The 14,762-nt window shown below is 46.4% G+C and overlaps 1 protein-coding gene across 7 annotated transcripts in view; it reads left to right on the top strand.

Moving 5' to 3' along the window:
- Nucleotides 1-14,762, top strand: part of LOC146871232 (ATP-dependent chromatin remodeler CHD8-like) — a 2,388,691-nt gene that overhangs the window by 684,002 nt on the left and 1,689,927 nt on the right. For all 7 annotated transcript variants that reach the window (XM_085650618.1, XM_085650635.1, XM_085650640.1 and 4 more), the window contains exons 15-16: nt 8,771-9,026; nt 9,963-10,173. In XM_085650618.1, the coding sequence (XP_085506744.1) occupies nt 8,771-9,026; nt 9,963-10,173 (467 nt within the window). The remainder of the gene's footprint in view (nt 1-8,770; nt 9,027-9,962; nt 10,174-14,762) is intronic.

Raw genomic sequence — 14,762 nt, forward strand, 5'->3', positions numbered from 1 at the left:
ACGTTCCTTTTGTCGCTCCTCTTATAGAGGCACCTCTAGAGGTTATTCCTTTGACAACCCCTGCACTTCCTACACAAGTCCCACCCATACAACCTCTACCAGAGGTTATCATAGAGGAGGCTACAGAGGCAATAATAACAAAGGCAGAGGCAGAACTAACAATACTCGCTCTGCCTCCACCACCTCCCAGTGACTTCCCTCCACTCCCCCGAACCATTCCACTCCGATCGGGGGAAAACTGCTACAATTTTTACCTGTCTGAAGCAATATCACTACCGACAGGTAGGTGAGACAAATCATTCAAACCGGTTATTGTCTAAAACTCACCGCTACTCCCCCAAACATATCACCTAGACTGCGCCCAATGTCAACAGAACATTTATCGCAGCTAAAACAAGAAGTGCTTTCCCTCCTACAAAAACATGCAATAGAACCAGTTCCCCTGCATCAGCAAAACACGGGAGTTTACTCCCTGTACTTTCTCATTCCAAAGAAGAACGGAACCCTGAGACCCATCCTGAACCTCAAACCCCTAAACCTTTACATACAATCAGACCATTTCCACATGGTCACACTTCAACAGGTCCTTCCTCTGCTCACACAAGGCGATTTTCTTGCCACCCTGGATCTCAAGGACGCCTACTTCCATATTCCCATTCACCCCGTGTGAGAAAGTGGCTCTGTATATACTGTTCCCAAATAGGTACAGGGTGTACAGAGTCCACAGTCCCCAAGGGTTTGACAGAGGCTAAAGTTAGATATAACCTTACTCTCTAAGTGGTAGCTTGGTCGAGCAGTAAGGCAGTATCAGAGGACAGTGTAAAGCATTTGTTGTACACACTCAGTCAGCAAATGGTCTCACACACTCAATAACTGAACTCTAGGCCAATGGTTTATATATAAAAAATATATGCTTGTTTTATTTTAGAACCAACAATTGGAATTAAAATATAGTTTCTCAGAATAAGATGCTTTATATAAATACTTCTGCAAGATGTAATTGACTTTTGTAAACAGTTACAAGTGGTTGCAATAGGCAACACTATTTTAAGCACAATAATGTATTGAGTTCAATGGAAGTTTCATGTTATTTGCCACAGATTACTTTTAGGATTACTTTTGGAATTCCAGGACTGGATCCTAGATTCAGTCCTGGGTCAGTACTCAATCAAGTGATGAAAGTCGACTTAATTACTGTAATGATTTTTAAACAATATTTAACTATTTTAAAAGTTGACACTTAGAAAATATTTCAAAGAAAACAGTCAATGATTCCCTATGGAAGAAAATTCAGGTTACAGGTACAGTATGTTCTCGTTACTTTTGTAATCCAGTACTGGGTGCCTAGACTCAGTACTGGGACCTTTATCCAAAACAGGTAAGTAATTACGTTTTCAGATATTATACGATTTTTGAAGAATATTTAAAGATTGCAGAAATCGACACTTAGAAGAAATTTCACAGAAAAACAGTCAATGGTTTCCTATGGAAGAAAATTGAGTTAAGGGTAAGTACAGTTGTAGGTATTTTTCAGAGTCCGTGCTGAGCACCAAGATCTAGCACGGGGAGCTCACCTAAGAGCAGGTGAGTAAATTCGTTTTTGTCACTCGGCTGATTTTTGGTGAATATTTGAAGATATGTAAAGTCCACACTTAGAAGAAATTTCAGGAAAAAGCCAGTCAATGTTACCCTATGAGGAAAATAGAGTTTGCGGTTTAAGGGTAAGTACTCGACTGGCAGAGTTGAGGTTCTGGGCATAGACTCCGGGGTCCCCCAGGGTCAGGTAGGTACAGTTGGTTCACCCTCAGCGACTCTAGGGCGGCCGGGTGCAGAGAGAGTTAGGCCCAATGTTATCCTATGAGGCATAGGGGGGCCTTGTTTGGTGGCTGCTGACTGGCATGCCACACGGCTGTGGGAGCTGGGCTCCTGGTCACTTACTCAGGGCAAGTGGGGAAGTAGGTAGGTGTAGAGTTTTCACTGCCAGGGTCACTCGGGCGGCTGGGTGCAGAGTGCTTTTGAGCCTTCGGGCGCTCAATTGATTTCAATGGGAAATCTCCGGTTTAGAAAAAGACTGCAAGCTCGGTGACGAGGACTCTTCAGGTGCCACCACCACTTCGAGAGGTAAGTTGGGTAGTTGGAGGATAGGTAGGTACCCCGGGATTGGGCACAGGGGGCCGTGGGGCGCCGCGTGCAGGGGTGCCTTTTGGTGTCGGGAGATCTTACCCTCTGTTGATCGCGGTTGGGGGGGGGGCACCTTGTTCTGAAGCTGCAGGCTTCTTCCGGAGTGTCGAGGGAGGTCCTTGGGTGCCAGACTCGGGGTCACAGTCGACGTGGGGTCGTCCTCAGCGTCTGTTCACTCCGGCACTGGCCAGGCTTGGCTGGTGCAGAGTGTGCTGTGTTCGCGGTTCCGGGCTGCTGCCAGGGATTAGAGATAGGTTTTGAGTAGAGCCTCTACTCATGGGAGTCCCAGGGGCTTAGAGCCAAGAGGTAGCCAGGTCCTCCGGGGTTTGTGAGGTTGCTGGCCACAAGAGATGCCGGGTTGGAGCAGGAGCAGGTTCGAGGGTCGACAGGCCGGTAGGGCTGGGGCCAAAGCAGTTGGTGTCTTCCTCTTTTTAGCAGCTGCAGGGCAGGTCTTCTTTCTTCTTGCTCTAATTTGTAGTTTGGAATCTGGGGAAGAAAGGTTCAGGGTGCCCCTAAATACTTGATTTAGGGGCGTTACAGGTAGGTGAAGGGCAGGGGCCAATGGGTCCCTGTCCTGGGGTGGGTACACCCCCTATCCTGCCTCTCTCCTGTGGGAGGGGGGCAGGAGCCTAGTCCTGATTGGGCAGGGCTTCCCATCTTCAAGATGGCGAGAGCCCGGAGATGTGCTTCACCTCGCCTCCCCCACCTGAGGGGTGGCGTTGGCAGCATCCTCGTCCCCGAGCTTGAAGCCTTTTTCCTAACCGGAACATTCCCATTGATTTCCATTGAGCGCCCGACGGCTCAAAAGCACCCTGCACCCAGCCGCCCGAGTGGCTCTGGCAGTGCAATCTCTACACTAGCCTACTTCCCCACTTGCCCTGAGTGAGTGACCAGGAGCCCAGCTCCCACAGCCGCGTGGCCTGCTAGTCAGCAGCCACCAAACCAGGCCCCCCTATTCCTCATAGGCTAACATTGGGCCTAACTCTCTCTGCACCCGGCTGCCTAGAGCCGCTGAGGGTGAACTAACTGTGCCTATCTGACCTTGGGGGACCCCTGAGTCTATGCCCAGAACCTCACCTTTGCCAGTCGAGAACTTGCCTGAAAACCGCTAACTCTATTTTCTACATAGGGTAACATTGACTGGCTTTTTCTTGAAATTTCGTCTAAGTGTGGACTTTTCAAATCTTCAAATATTCACTCAAAATCAGCCGAGCGACAAAAACGCAAAAACTCACCTGTTCTCAGGTGGGCTCACAGTGCTGGATCTTGGTGCCCAGCACTGGCTCGGAAGAATACTCGCATCTATACTTACCAGTAACTCCATTTTCTCCCATAGGAAACCATTGACTGCTTTTCTGTGAAATTTCTTCTAAGTGTTGATTTCTGCAATTTCTAAATATTCCTCAAAAATCGTATAACATCTGAAAACGTAATTACTTATCTGTTTTGGATAAATGTCCCAGTACTGGACCCAGACACCCAGTACTGGATTACAAAAGTAACGACAACCTACTGCACCTGTAACCTAGATTTCCTTCCATAGGGAATCATTGATTGTTTGCTCTGAAATATTTTCTAAGTGTTCACTTTTGAAATAGCTAAATATTGGTTAAAAATCAGTACAGTACCAAATTCGACTTTCAACAGCTAATTCTGAGAACTGACCCAGGACTGGATCTAGGATCCAAGCCTGGAATTACAAAAGTAATCTGAAAGTAATCTGTTGCATATAATTTGAATTTATCATTGAGCTCAATGTATTGTGTTTAGAAATAGTTGCCTACTGCAACTATTTGTAACTGTTTACTAAAAAGTCTATTGCATATACAAAAGTATTTTTATGAAACATCTCTTGTCGAGAAAGTATATTTTAATTCCAAGTGTTGGTTCTAAAATAAAACAAGCATATATTTTTTATATATACAAACCATTGGCCTAGAGATCAGTTATTGAGTGTGTGGAACTATTTGCTGCCTGAGTGTGTACAACAAATGCTTTACACGTCCTCTGATACTGCCTTACTGCTCGACCAGGCTACCACTTTGGAGAGTAAGGTTATATCTAACTTTAACCTCTGTTAAACCCTTGGGGTCTGTGGACTCTGTACACCCTGTACCTATTAAGGAACAGTATATACAGAGCCACTTTCTCACACATGGTCTACACCGCTCACATTCACTAAACACTATTGTGTAGATGTGTGGGCTAAGCTGTACTTAAAACACTATTTCAGACTACTGCAACAGACACTGGTAATCGCCGCTAAGGAGGAGTACTGCTATGCAATCTATGCATAAGTGTGTGATCTACAGCTCATATGCCTCGAACTGAAAATGCTACTTACCAGTATGCATCTTTTCTTGGCATGTAGAGCTATAGATCCACACACGCCCACCCACCTCCCCGGCTCCCTTTATCTGTTCCAGTATTCTCTTAAGATACAACATACATGGACATCTTTTTCTGTTTCTTACAAAACTCCATTTCCCTTCTTGGCGAAAAAACAATCTGACGATGGAGTCTATGCCCATGCGCACTATTGTCCAAAGGAGGAGCCAACTATCTCGTGACTGCCAAAGAGTTTCCAGGACAACAACAAAGTGCAAACATCCGGACACAACACCAGATGGCGATCTATGCATAAGTGTGTGGATCTACAGCTCTACATGCAAAGAACAGATGCATACTGGTAAAGAGCATATTCCTTTCCTTCATAGGATCCCATTGACTTTTTCTACGAAATTCCTCCATATGATCACATCGACTGTTTTTTTATGAAAAGTTTCTAAGTGTGGAGTTGGAAAACGTAAGAAATCCTTTTAAAATTGTACTAAATAACAAAAACATTTTTACTCGCCTGTTTACAGGAAATGTCCCAGTAAAGTATACAGGTATACAGTACTGTGTAAGAAAAGTAATCTACTGTAGGAAGCTGGCGCTGTATATACTATACCAAAGTCAGGTATAGTGTGCAAAGAGTCAAGTGGAACCCCAAAGGTAGGCAGGGGGTAAAGTTAGATAGCACCTTACTGTCTATTTGTGGTAGTGTGGTCGAGCAGTAAGGCAGTATCAGAGGACAGTGTTAAGCATTTGTTGTACTCACTCAGTCAGCAAATGAATTCACACACAAAAGACCGAACTTCAGACCATTTGCTTTTGAATGAAAATATTTTTTTAGTTATTTTATTTTCTAGAACCAAGCAAGCCTGCCACAGGTAAGGAATTAATACTTTACAGTAGTAATGCAGTTTATAAACAGTTTGAGTTGAAATTGTATATGCACTTTGTTTTGACTTACAGTATGATTTCAAAGAAATGCAATAATTAGTAAATACATTACATAGACTTGAATGGGCTTTTCAGTAAATTTCCAGGTAAGTTACTTTTGAGGTTACTTTTCTTACTCAGAGTAGTATACCTGGATACTACTCTGGAACATTTCCTGTAAACAGGTAATTAAAATAGTTTTTGTTAGTGCAATTTGAAAGAATTTCTTTAGGTTTTCTAACTCCACACTTCAAAACGTTTCCAAGAAAAAACAATCCATCTTATCCTTTGGAGGAAAATAGTGTTGTTGGTTTTGAGGTACGTATTTGGTAGTGGGAGTTGAGTTCTGGGGATAGACTCAGGGGTCTCCCAGGGTCAAGGATGCACTCTAGTTACACCCTCAGTGGCACTATTGCGGCCGGGTGCAGAGTGCTGAGGCCCAATGTTATCCAATGGGGCAAGGGGCCTCGGGTTGGTGGCTGCTGGCAAGCAGGCCACTTGGTTGTGGGACCAAAGCTCCTGGACTTTAGCTCAGTGCAAATGGGGAAATAAAGTAGCACCAAAGGTGCACCCTCAGCGGCACTAGGGTGGCTGGGTGCAGGGTGCTATTACGATATCAGGTGCCCTGTTGTTTGCAATGGGGAACCTCTGATTTACAAAGGCACTGTAGGATTGGAGACGAAGGTCTTCTGGGTGCGACCACCACTTCGAGAGGTAAGTTAGGGGTTGGTTAGGCACCGTCTGTTTGGGCACCCAAGTTCCTGGGGCGGGGTACCTTTTGGGGTCCGATCTTCTTACCAGCTCCTTGTTGTGGTTGGGGGAGCTTCTTGATTTAGACTGCAGGCATCGGCTGGAGGCTTGAGGCAGTTCACGGGTCGCCGGTTCTTAGGTCAGGATCACCAGGGTGACGTCCTTGTGGTGTTGGCCCGCTTGGACGGCGGGTGCAGAGTGGGGCGGATATGCGGTGTCTGGCCGGAGCCAGTGGTTGCAGATGAACAAATGCGGTGCTCACGAGTGAGCAAGGTCTTAGGGGTTTAAGGCAGGCAGGTCCTCTAGGGTTTTGAGGTTGCTGGCTGCAGGACACACCAGGATTTCGCAGGAGCAGGTTCGAGGTATAGACAGGCTGGTAAGGCTGGGGCCAAGCCAGTGGGCGTCTTCCTCTTGTTAGCTGCTGTACGGCTGTTTGGTCCTCCTTCTTCTTCTCCTTGTAGTTTCTTCTTGTCTGAGAAAGCAAGGTTTAGGGGTGCCCCTAACTACTAGATTTAGGGGCGTTTTAGGTAGGTAAATGGCAGGGGCCAATGGGACCCTTCCCTGGGGTGGGTACACCCCATATTATGCCACCCTCCACTGGGAGGGGGCATGAGCCTGTCCCTGGTTGGTTGAGTCCCCCCATCTGCAAGATTGCGGGGACTATGAGTTGTGCTTCACCTTGCCTCCCCCACCTTAGGGGTGGAGTTGGCAGAGGTGGGCACACCTCGCTTCCTCACTTGTTTTTCCAGCTGGTTCTCCCGCCCAAAGTGGGGGGGGGGGGTAGAACCAGTGGGGACCAGTTGCTAAGTACAGCAAGTGGTCTGGAGAAGCTCACAAAGGCGACAGGCCTTTGAAGCTTCCCCTGCCCATCCTGGGGAGGGGACCTAGCACCTCGTCCCAGGATGTGCATTGTTGCAGGCCCTCAAGAGCAGATGGCTCTCGACCCAGGGGTCAAGCAACATGTCTGGTGGGTGGCAGCCTAAACAGCCACTCAGTCGGGACACTGGTTGTGGGTCGAGTTCAGGGGGCATTTCTAAAATGCCCTCTGTCGTGCGTTTTACATTGAAACCCACAGTGTATTCAGTGTGGGTACAATGTGCTGAGAAATTTGATACCAAACTTCCCACACTTCAGTATATCCATCATGGTACTGTGGAGTTCGTAATGACAACCTCCCAGCACCATATACTCTTTAATGGTACACTGCACTTACAATGTCTGAGAATGGATTCAGACACTGTAGGGGCACAGGGCTTATGCCTCTGTCCCCTCACCACTGGCATAGTGTACCCAGCTAGCGGAGTGACTGACCTAGGCCATGGCAGTGGTTGGTAGGCATGGCACACAGGGATGTGTGCCATGTCGACTCTTCACTTTTGATCTGCACCAAGACACGCAGCCTGCAAGGCAGTGTATTTGTGAAAAGGTACAGGGCCCCTAAGGGTGGCACAATTGGTGCTGCAGCCCTTAGGAGCCTTCTGTGGTCACAGTGCCCTGGGTACATGGGGTACCTTTTACCAGGGACCTACCTGTGGCCAGAGTTGCCAATTGGGTTTTGTTTTGGGGAAAGAACACAGGCCCTGGGGCCTGATTGGCAGGGCCCCAGAGCATATCAAGTCAAAGAGCATCAGTAGTCTGGCAACAAAAAAAGGGGGGGGGGAGGGTTTGCTGCAACAGGAACCCACTTTCTCGCAGTCCCACCTCTTCTCCAAAGGTTCACTCCCACAGCGTCTTACTCTCGGGAGCGAACAACAGCGCGCAAGGTGGCAGTCAGTCGTGGATCAGGTTACTAATTTCACACGGCGTGGCCGCTTTCACTTTAGCGACCGTGCCGGTTTATTTATTTCCTGTTGCTTTGGTTCCGCCCCCTTCACGTTGTCTGTGTTCACAATGCTCCCTCCCGTTGTCCGCATTCCCTTTGTTCCCGCCCCCCTACCTACTGGCGGCGACCCCTGAGGTAACCCCCACCCCCCCCTTCTGTTGTCCATGTTCACCAGGCTCCCGCCCCCCTCCCCTTTGTTTTGTTTCCGCCCCCCTCCCCACTTGCGGCTGCCTATGAGGTGCTCCCCCGCCCCTGTCCCGCGCGGCACACCACTGTTTGTTAAAAGGCTGAACAGAGTCAGCAAAAAGCTTTGGCAAAGCCAAAAGGCTGGACCTATTTGCTTTGCCAATGCTTGTCTGCCAAGCCGATCCACGAGTGGCGCCATTCGGGCGGGACACTAGTCTAAACAAACCCACCCCCTTGCCCCAAACCCTATTCTCTTGCATGGCTAAATTCTTATTAGGTCCCATCAGTGAGACCTATTGGCTATGCCAATGCTTGTTTCCAAATGTGACCAACCTTAATACAGGACTTAATATAGTAGGGCTATATCCATTAGAACAGAGAAAGATTCCACACAAAGGCACAGAATGTACCATGGAAATGTAATAAAATGTGTTATAAAAAAAGATTCCACTCAAAGTATAGGTTTTCAGCATTAATGAAAGCTATGTAGATGCTCCCGCTGAATTAGGATTAAAAGTCACTTTTCTCTTTCTCCTCTGTCTCCACTCCTGATTTGGTGAACAGGTACAGAAGCTGCAGGCCATTTTGAAGCCTATGATGTTGCGCCGGCTAAAAGAGGATGTGGAGAAGAACTTGGCACCCAAGCAGGAAACCATCATCGAAGTGGAACTTACCAACATGCAGAAAAAGTACTATCGGGCTATCCTGGAGAAGAACTTCTCTTTCCTGTCTAAGGGTGCCAACCACGCCAACACACCCAACCTGCTTAACACCATGATGGAGCTGCGTAAATGCTGCAACCACCCATACCTCATCACTGGTATGAGGCCTTTATATTGTCATCCCATTACATCCATCCATCCAACCAACCAGTCATTTTATGAGCTAGGCCGAGCACACAAAACCTGTGACCTTGAGTGTTGTGTAAGTTCTGCAAGTGCTGCAGCCATCAATTTCTGGTAACCAACTTCGTGTGAGGACTAGTCTGCATGTATACTTGCATTGCTGTACACACACCACCAAGCTGCAATCAGGCATCACATGCAGTGTCAGTCATGAGAACAGTTAATATGATATAAGCACCACAATCTCACCATTGATATGGGAATCTTACACCAGTGGGTGCCTGTATACCCTTAGTTTATGGGGGACCCCACGTGTAACCAGTGTATCCCCATCTGCCAACCATCGATCTCCACGCTATGGAGCCTTAACCTATTAATTCTCAGCCAAAACAATTCCATAGCTCTCCTATCACTATTTTTTTTTATTCTCAGTGCTGAGCCTATGGGTGTTCCAAACCTAGCCTGTGCCGTGCAAATCAAACCATAAAATATGAGCAAATGCTTAATCTGTCCATAGCAACCTAAACAACTGGAATGTTCTTCACTTAATTTCTATGAACTGCTAAGGTACTTGGTAGCATTCACTGTCCAACAGTCACCAGACACTCCTGGAGGAGAGCTGTGGCAGAGTTTTTTTCAAAGAATATTTGTCTGTGTAGGATAATATGCGATTGTTGAACAAAACGTCCTGGCAGTCCCATGACTTGCATTTTGGGTAGAACCTTAATTATTATTTTTTTGTCTCTGAAGATAATGTACATCATCCAATGTCTTTGTTTGCAAGGCCAATAAAGTACTACGGGATACATACATCTGGCACTAGCTATTCACAGTTGATCATTGCCCTATTTTTACTGTACTGATTTGGGGATTTAATTTGTAATGTGCCTCTTTACCCCTGCCTCCTCTAGGTGCAGAAGAAAAGATCCTAACAGAGTTTAGAGACTCCTTCCATTCCATACCACATGACTTCCACCTTCAGGCCATGGTGCGCTCGTCGGGGAAACTGGTGCTTATTGATAAGCTACTGCCAAAGTTAAAGGCTGGCGGGCATAAGGTGCTAATTTTTTCTCAGATGGTACGGTGCCTTGATATCCTGGAAGATTACCTCATTCATAGAAGGTGAGTGGTGAAATGAACCAGCAGTGTGCAAACTGTAATAGTTCATCCAACCAGCGAATGGTGGTGTGAGTCCTTATAGAACTTTTCCATAATTTATGAATGTTATGTTAATGAGTTTTATAAAGTGCACATACACCATAAGATTTTTTGGCATTAACTGACCAAAGTAAATAGATGCTCTGAAAAAATTAGCTAAAAGCTTTAAGAAATTGGTTGGTCTTGAGGGAATGACTGAAGTTCCCTTGGGAAGACATTGAAGATTATTTGCAAGTGATTTCTAGATTTCCCAATACATACTGAAAAACGACGCAGACCCAAACTTAAGATGGTAAGCACATCATGATTCCCATCAGAAACTTGTTCGTTGCGGGAGAGCTCTGTGGCCTCCTCCTCTCCCAGACGTTTTAGTTTACACCAGAACTGGTAGATTACCCTTATCTGAAGGCAAATATTAGCCAAGCTGACTTCCATTTTGTCTGCTTTGAGCTTAAGGTAATTCATAGCCATCCACAAATTGATTCTATACATTGGTGAAAGTAAGGGCTTGATATCAAATAACCATTGGGATTCTCCTGGCCCAGCTCCCACCTACCTGCGACTGGTCAACTGACCAGCCTAGGTCCTCGAGTCGAGACCCCCGCTCCATGCCTACGATGCTGCTCTCCTCTCTCTCCTGCCATTCTCCCTCTTTCTCGCTCCTTTCACTCAACACACTTTTGCATCAGATGTTTTGCTCTTCTGCATCACACTTTTGCTCGTTTCCTATCTTCTTGTTATTTTTGTTCTTTTCGAGCCCTTTTTGGCGTATCTCTCACGCCTTGTCTCTCACCCTTCTGCTGCTGGTACCTTTCGCTCTTCTGACTTCCCTCTCTTTGCACTTTTCTCCCCTTTTTGATGCTTTCATTCTTTGGCCCTTTTTTCTCACTTCTCGCTCCTTTACTATTGTGACTTTTTGCTTTTGCCCCCTTTTTACTGCTCCCGCTGTTTAATTTTTTTCTCATATTTTGCTATTTGTGTCCTTTTTCTCTATTTACTATTGTCCTTTTGCTCTTTCTTTTCCCCTTTTGGTACTCCTGCCGCCATGCCAACCTTCCCACGCCTCCTCCCACCCATACTTCTTACCTGATCCAGTGCCATCTCTCCTCCCTCACCCCTCCTCTCCTTCGGCCCCATTGAACAGTTGCTCAGGCCCAGCTTCCACCTACCTGCAACTTGTCACCTGACCAGTCTAGGCCCTTGAGACCCTGCTTCACCCCATTGGTGAAAGTCTACACGACTTTATTGAAAGACCCTGTTAAATGTAGGGTACTAATACCACACATTAAACGGGATTACAAGCCTTCTCCTACTGAACCACGTGTTATCAGGGGACACCCGATACTCACTCACTGGTTGTAACTACTTCAGAGAAGAGGGTAGCCCCAGAGTACTTGAGACGCGCCTCCTGTTGAGCAGGAAATCAATTGCATAGATGTGACGGGATAGCGGGTTGCAATGGGTCATCCCAATCATTGGTGATTAGCCATTTCAGTGGGTTATCTATCGCATTATAACTGGACCATTTAGTATGACATGGAAGCGTTGTTGAAATATATCCCAGAACAGTACAAAAGGAGGAGAGTTAGTCATGGAGGCTATATACTGTGCCCTAGGCAGTGCGGACACCGCATCCATAGGGATAAACTCCTCAATTCTTCTGCATAGGCATGTCTGGTTACTCATCTCCAGGTTCAAACCTGAAGTGCAACAGCACCTGCTTAATGTCCCATTTATCGGGAAGATCTCTTCGGCCCAGAGATAGACTCCCAGTAAGCGAAAATAACAAGCATTTGAAGTGCAATAGGTCTCGCATTTATGCGAGTTGGAGCTATTGGCATTCTAAATGTCAATGCCTTTTATTTTTGCTTTGGTTTTTAAAATCTAGATAAAAGGCATTGTCATTTACAATGCCAATAGGTTAAAGTCGCGTAAATCCTAAACCTATTGCATTGCAAAAGGTTGTTTACACTGGTTATGTGGTTTGCACTTCAGATATTGTGTGGTTTGTGTAAAAATTACATCTGTTTTGCATTTTGGGTGGAGCAAAAAGGGACACACATCTTCAAACCACTGAAAACATATCAAACAAAATCAGTCATAATTTTTTTTTTAAGAATGGATATGCCGCAATCCAATAAACTACATACAAATTAAATGAAGACTGAACTATAGAAATTGCGTACGATTTTACTGTTACCACTGCACTTATAATGTTGACCTTTTCATCAGGTAGCAGTTTCTTGAATCTTGCAATGCTGCTTGAACCCAAAGTTATGCAGTCACATTTCACTGGGCAAGGGTAGAAAGTGGATGCTTTTTGAAGTCCCCGGTTCCTTGAGTACGATGCACGCAATGTTAAATTTAATGGATCTGTTGGATTCACCCCAGGCATGTTTTTTTTCTTTCCACTTTAAGTGCAGACAGACTCCATCCTTGTATGACAGGTGTCCGCTCCTCATCTGTCTTTTGCAAGTGGGCTGGGCTTCCACAGCATGCTCTATTACAGCATGCCTCTAAGAGCGAGCGCCGTATGTGTGCTGCCGCCAGGCTTGACCTAAAAAAGTTCATAATCAGGGTCCAGCCCTCCCAAAAACAGGCACGAGACATTCCCACACATTGAATCGGGGGCTGAGACAGAATTACAGTTTAAACTCGTTAGTTCCAACCAGGAGATAACAAAGACGCCCCTCAAGTCCTCCTTTGTTTCTAAGACACTTATCAAAACTCCCCACTTCTCCCCACCCAAACCCACTTAACTACCGCCCCTCAAAGCATTTTTTCCAAATATACTTTTTTGTTCTTTTCACTGGTCCCTGCCCTGTGTATGACGTGCAAGCACCCGCTTGGTATATGTAAAACAGTGGTCCCTAGGGTTTATCGTAGAGAATTCTGAAATATGGTTAATGCTGCAAAGGATAAAAAATAAACCACGCGAGTAGACAAAATAACTGAGACCGCTTCATACTGTAGCAAGAATACGGTTTTAATAAACGAAGGACCATAAACCGATATCTTAAAAAATAGCAGAAAAAACGAATTTGTAGAAAATGGGTGAGGGAACACGAAGCTGCGGAGTGTCTTTTCACTCACCAGCATGTGACACAGTGCTGCCTGTAGCCCCCACAGTGCAGAGCTGGGGACTCTTTGTATAGCTTCGAGTTTAGCCACCTAAAGGGCCCCTCAAAGAGTGCAGCCACAGGGGGTCATGCTGGAAACGTAGGCCTACAGTTCAGTGCGAAAAGACACTACAAGTCCCAGAATGCAAAGTGCTCATACCTCAACAGCTAGGACCGAGCGAAGGAGTGACAGGGCTTGAGATGTCTTGATAGTACAGAGACCTATACTTGTGCACAGACAGGGAAATGTGCGGACCGTGGTGGGAGTAGGAAGGGGGTCGGGCTGTAGGAACACTTCACAGATACTGGGAACATTCTAGAAAAAAAACCAGAAAAAGGAAAAAAATCCAGGGGCCTTTTTATGGGGAGAGGGGCGAGACGAGGCTCCCGGGCTCCGAAAATTTCCAAGAAGTCAAGAGACTGGTGCCAGAGTTAAAGCCTAAAGAGATTACAGCGCAGAGCTAAACTTGTCGAAACAACAAGGTAAAGAAGACATCGCTAGACGCTGAGTGTACCCGAACTTTACCGGATTAAAAACCACAGTCCACCGGTGTGTTGAACACCTCACCTGCCCAGTGAGGGGCGCGCTGATGACAAGCCACCCAGTGCATGAATAACTCATCGAAGTAAGCGCTATTTAGGCCTCGGATGTGTGCTACACATTGTCCTGAGGCATTTTGATAGTAAGCGCTGTATAGGCCTTGGATGTGCGTCACACGTTGCCCTGAGGTACTCTGGTAGAAAGCGCTATTTAGGCCTCGGATCTACACCACACGTTGCCCTGAGGGCTCACAATTCACCAGTTAAAGGCATCCCTGTACACACACCACATTTCATCCTCAAACTGCTTCTGCTGGCACCTTTGCTGAGCTAGGCCTGTGCGTCAAGAATCAAGAATTTTTATTTGATATAGTTCTCTACTGAGAACAACAAATAAGAAGTTTAAAAACCTGGCCTGTGCGTCGTTCCTCAGGGGCCGCTGATATGGCTGTTCCCCTACCCCGAGTAACAATGGCCGTTGCCTCTTTGTGCTTACAGTGGTCGACGCAGAGAGCGCGAGGCGGAAGAAGAGACAGGTTGTGAGAAAGTTATATCTTTCTTGCATGGTATGCCCCCACTTTTTGCTGAATTGCTGAATGTACTTTGACTGAGTGTGTCCTGGACTCCTGCCAATCAGGTGCCCATGTTCCTTCCCTAAAACAAACCAAACCCAAATTGGCACACCCTGGCCACATGTCAGCCCCTGGTAAATGGTACCCTAGGTACCCAGGGCCTTGTGACCAAGGAAGGCCTCTAAGAGCTGCAGCACTCCTTGTGCCACCCTTAGAGGCCCTGTACCCTTACACACACACACTACCTTTGCAGGCTGAGTGTTTGGGTGCAAGACAAAAACAGTCGACATGGCACACATCCCTGTGTGCCACGCCCATCACC

The sequence above is a fragment of the Triturus cristatus genome, chromosome 1_1 (assembly GCF_964204655.1).
Source record: "Triturus cristatus chromosome 1_1, aTriCri1.1, whole genome shotgun sequence".
NCBI lineage: Eukaryota > Metazoa > Chordata > Amphibia > Caudata > Salamandridae > Triturus > Triturus cristatus.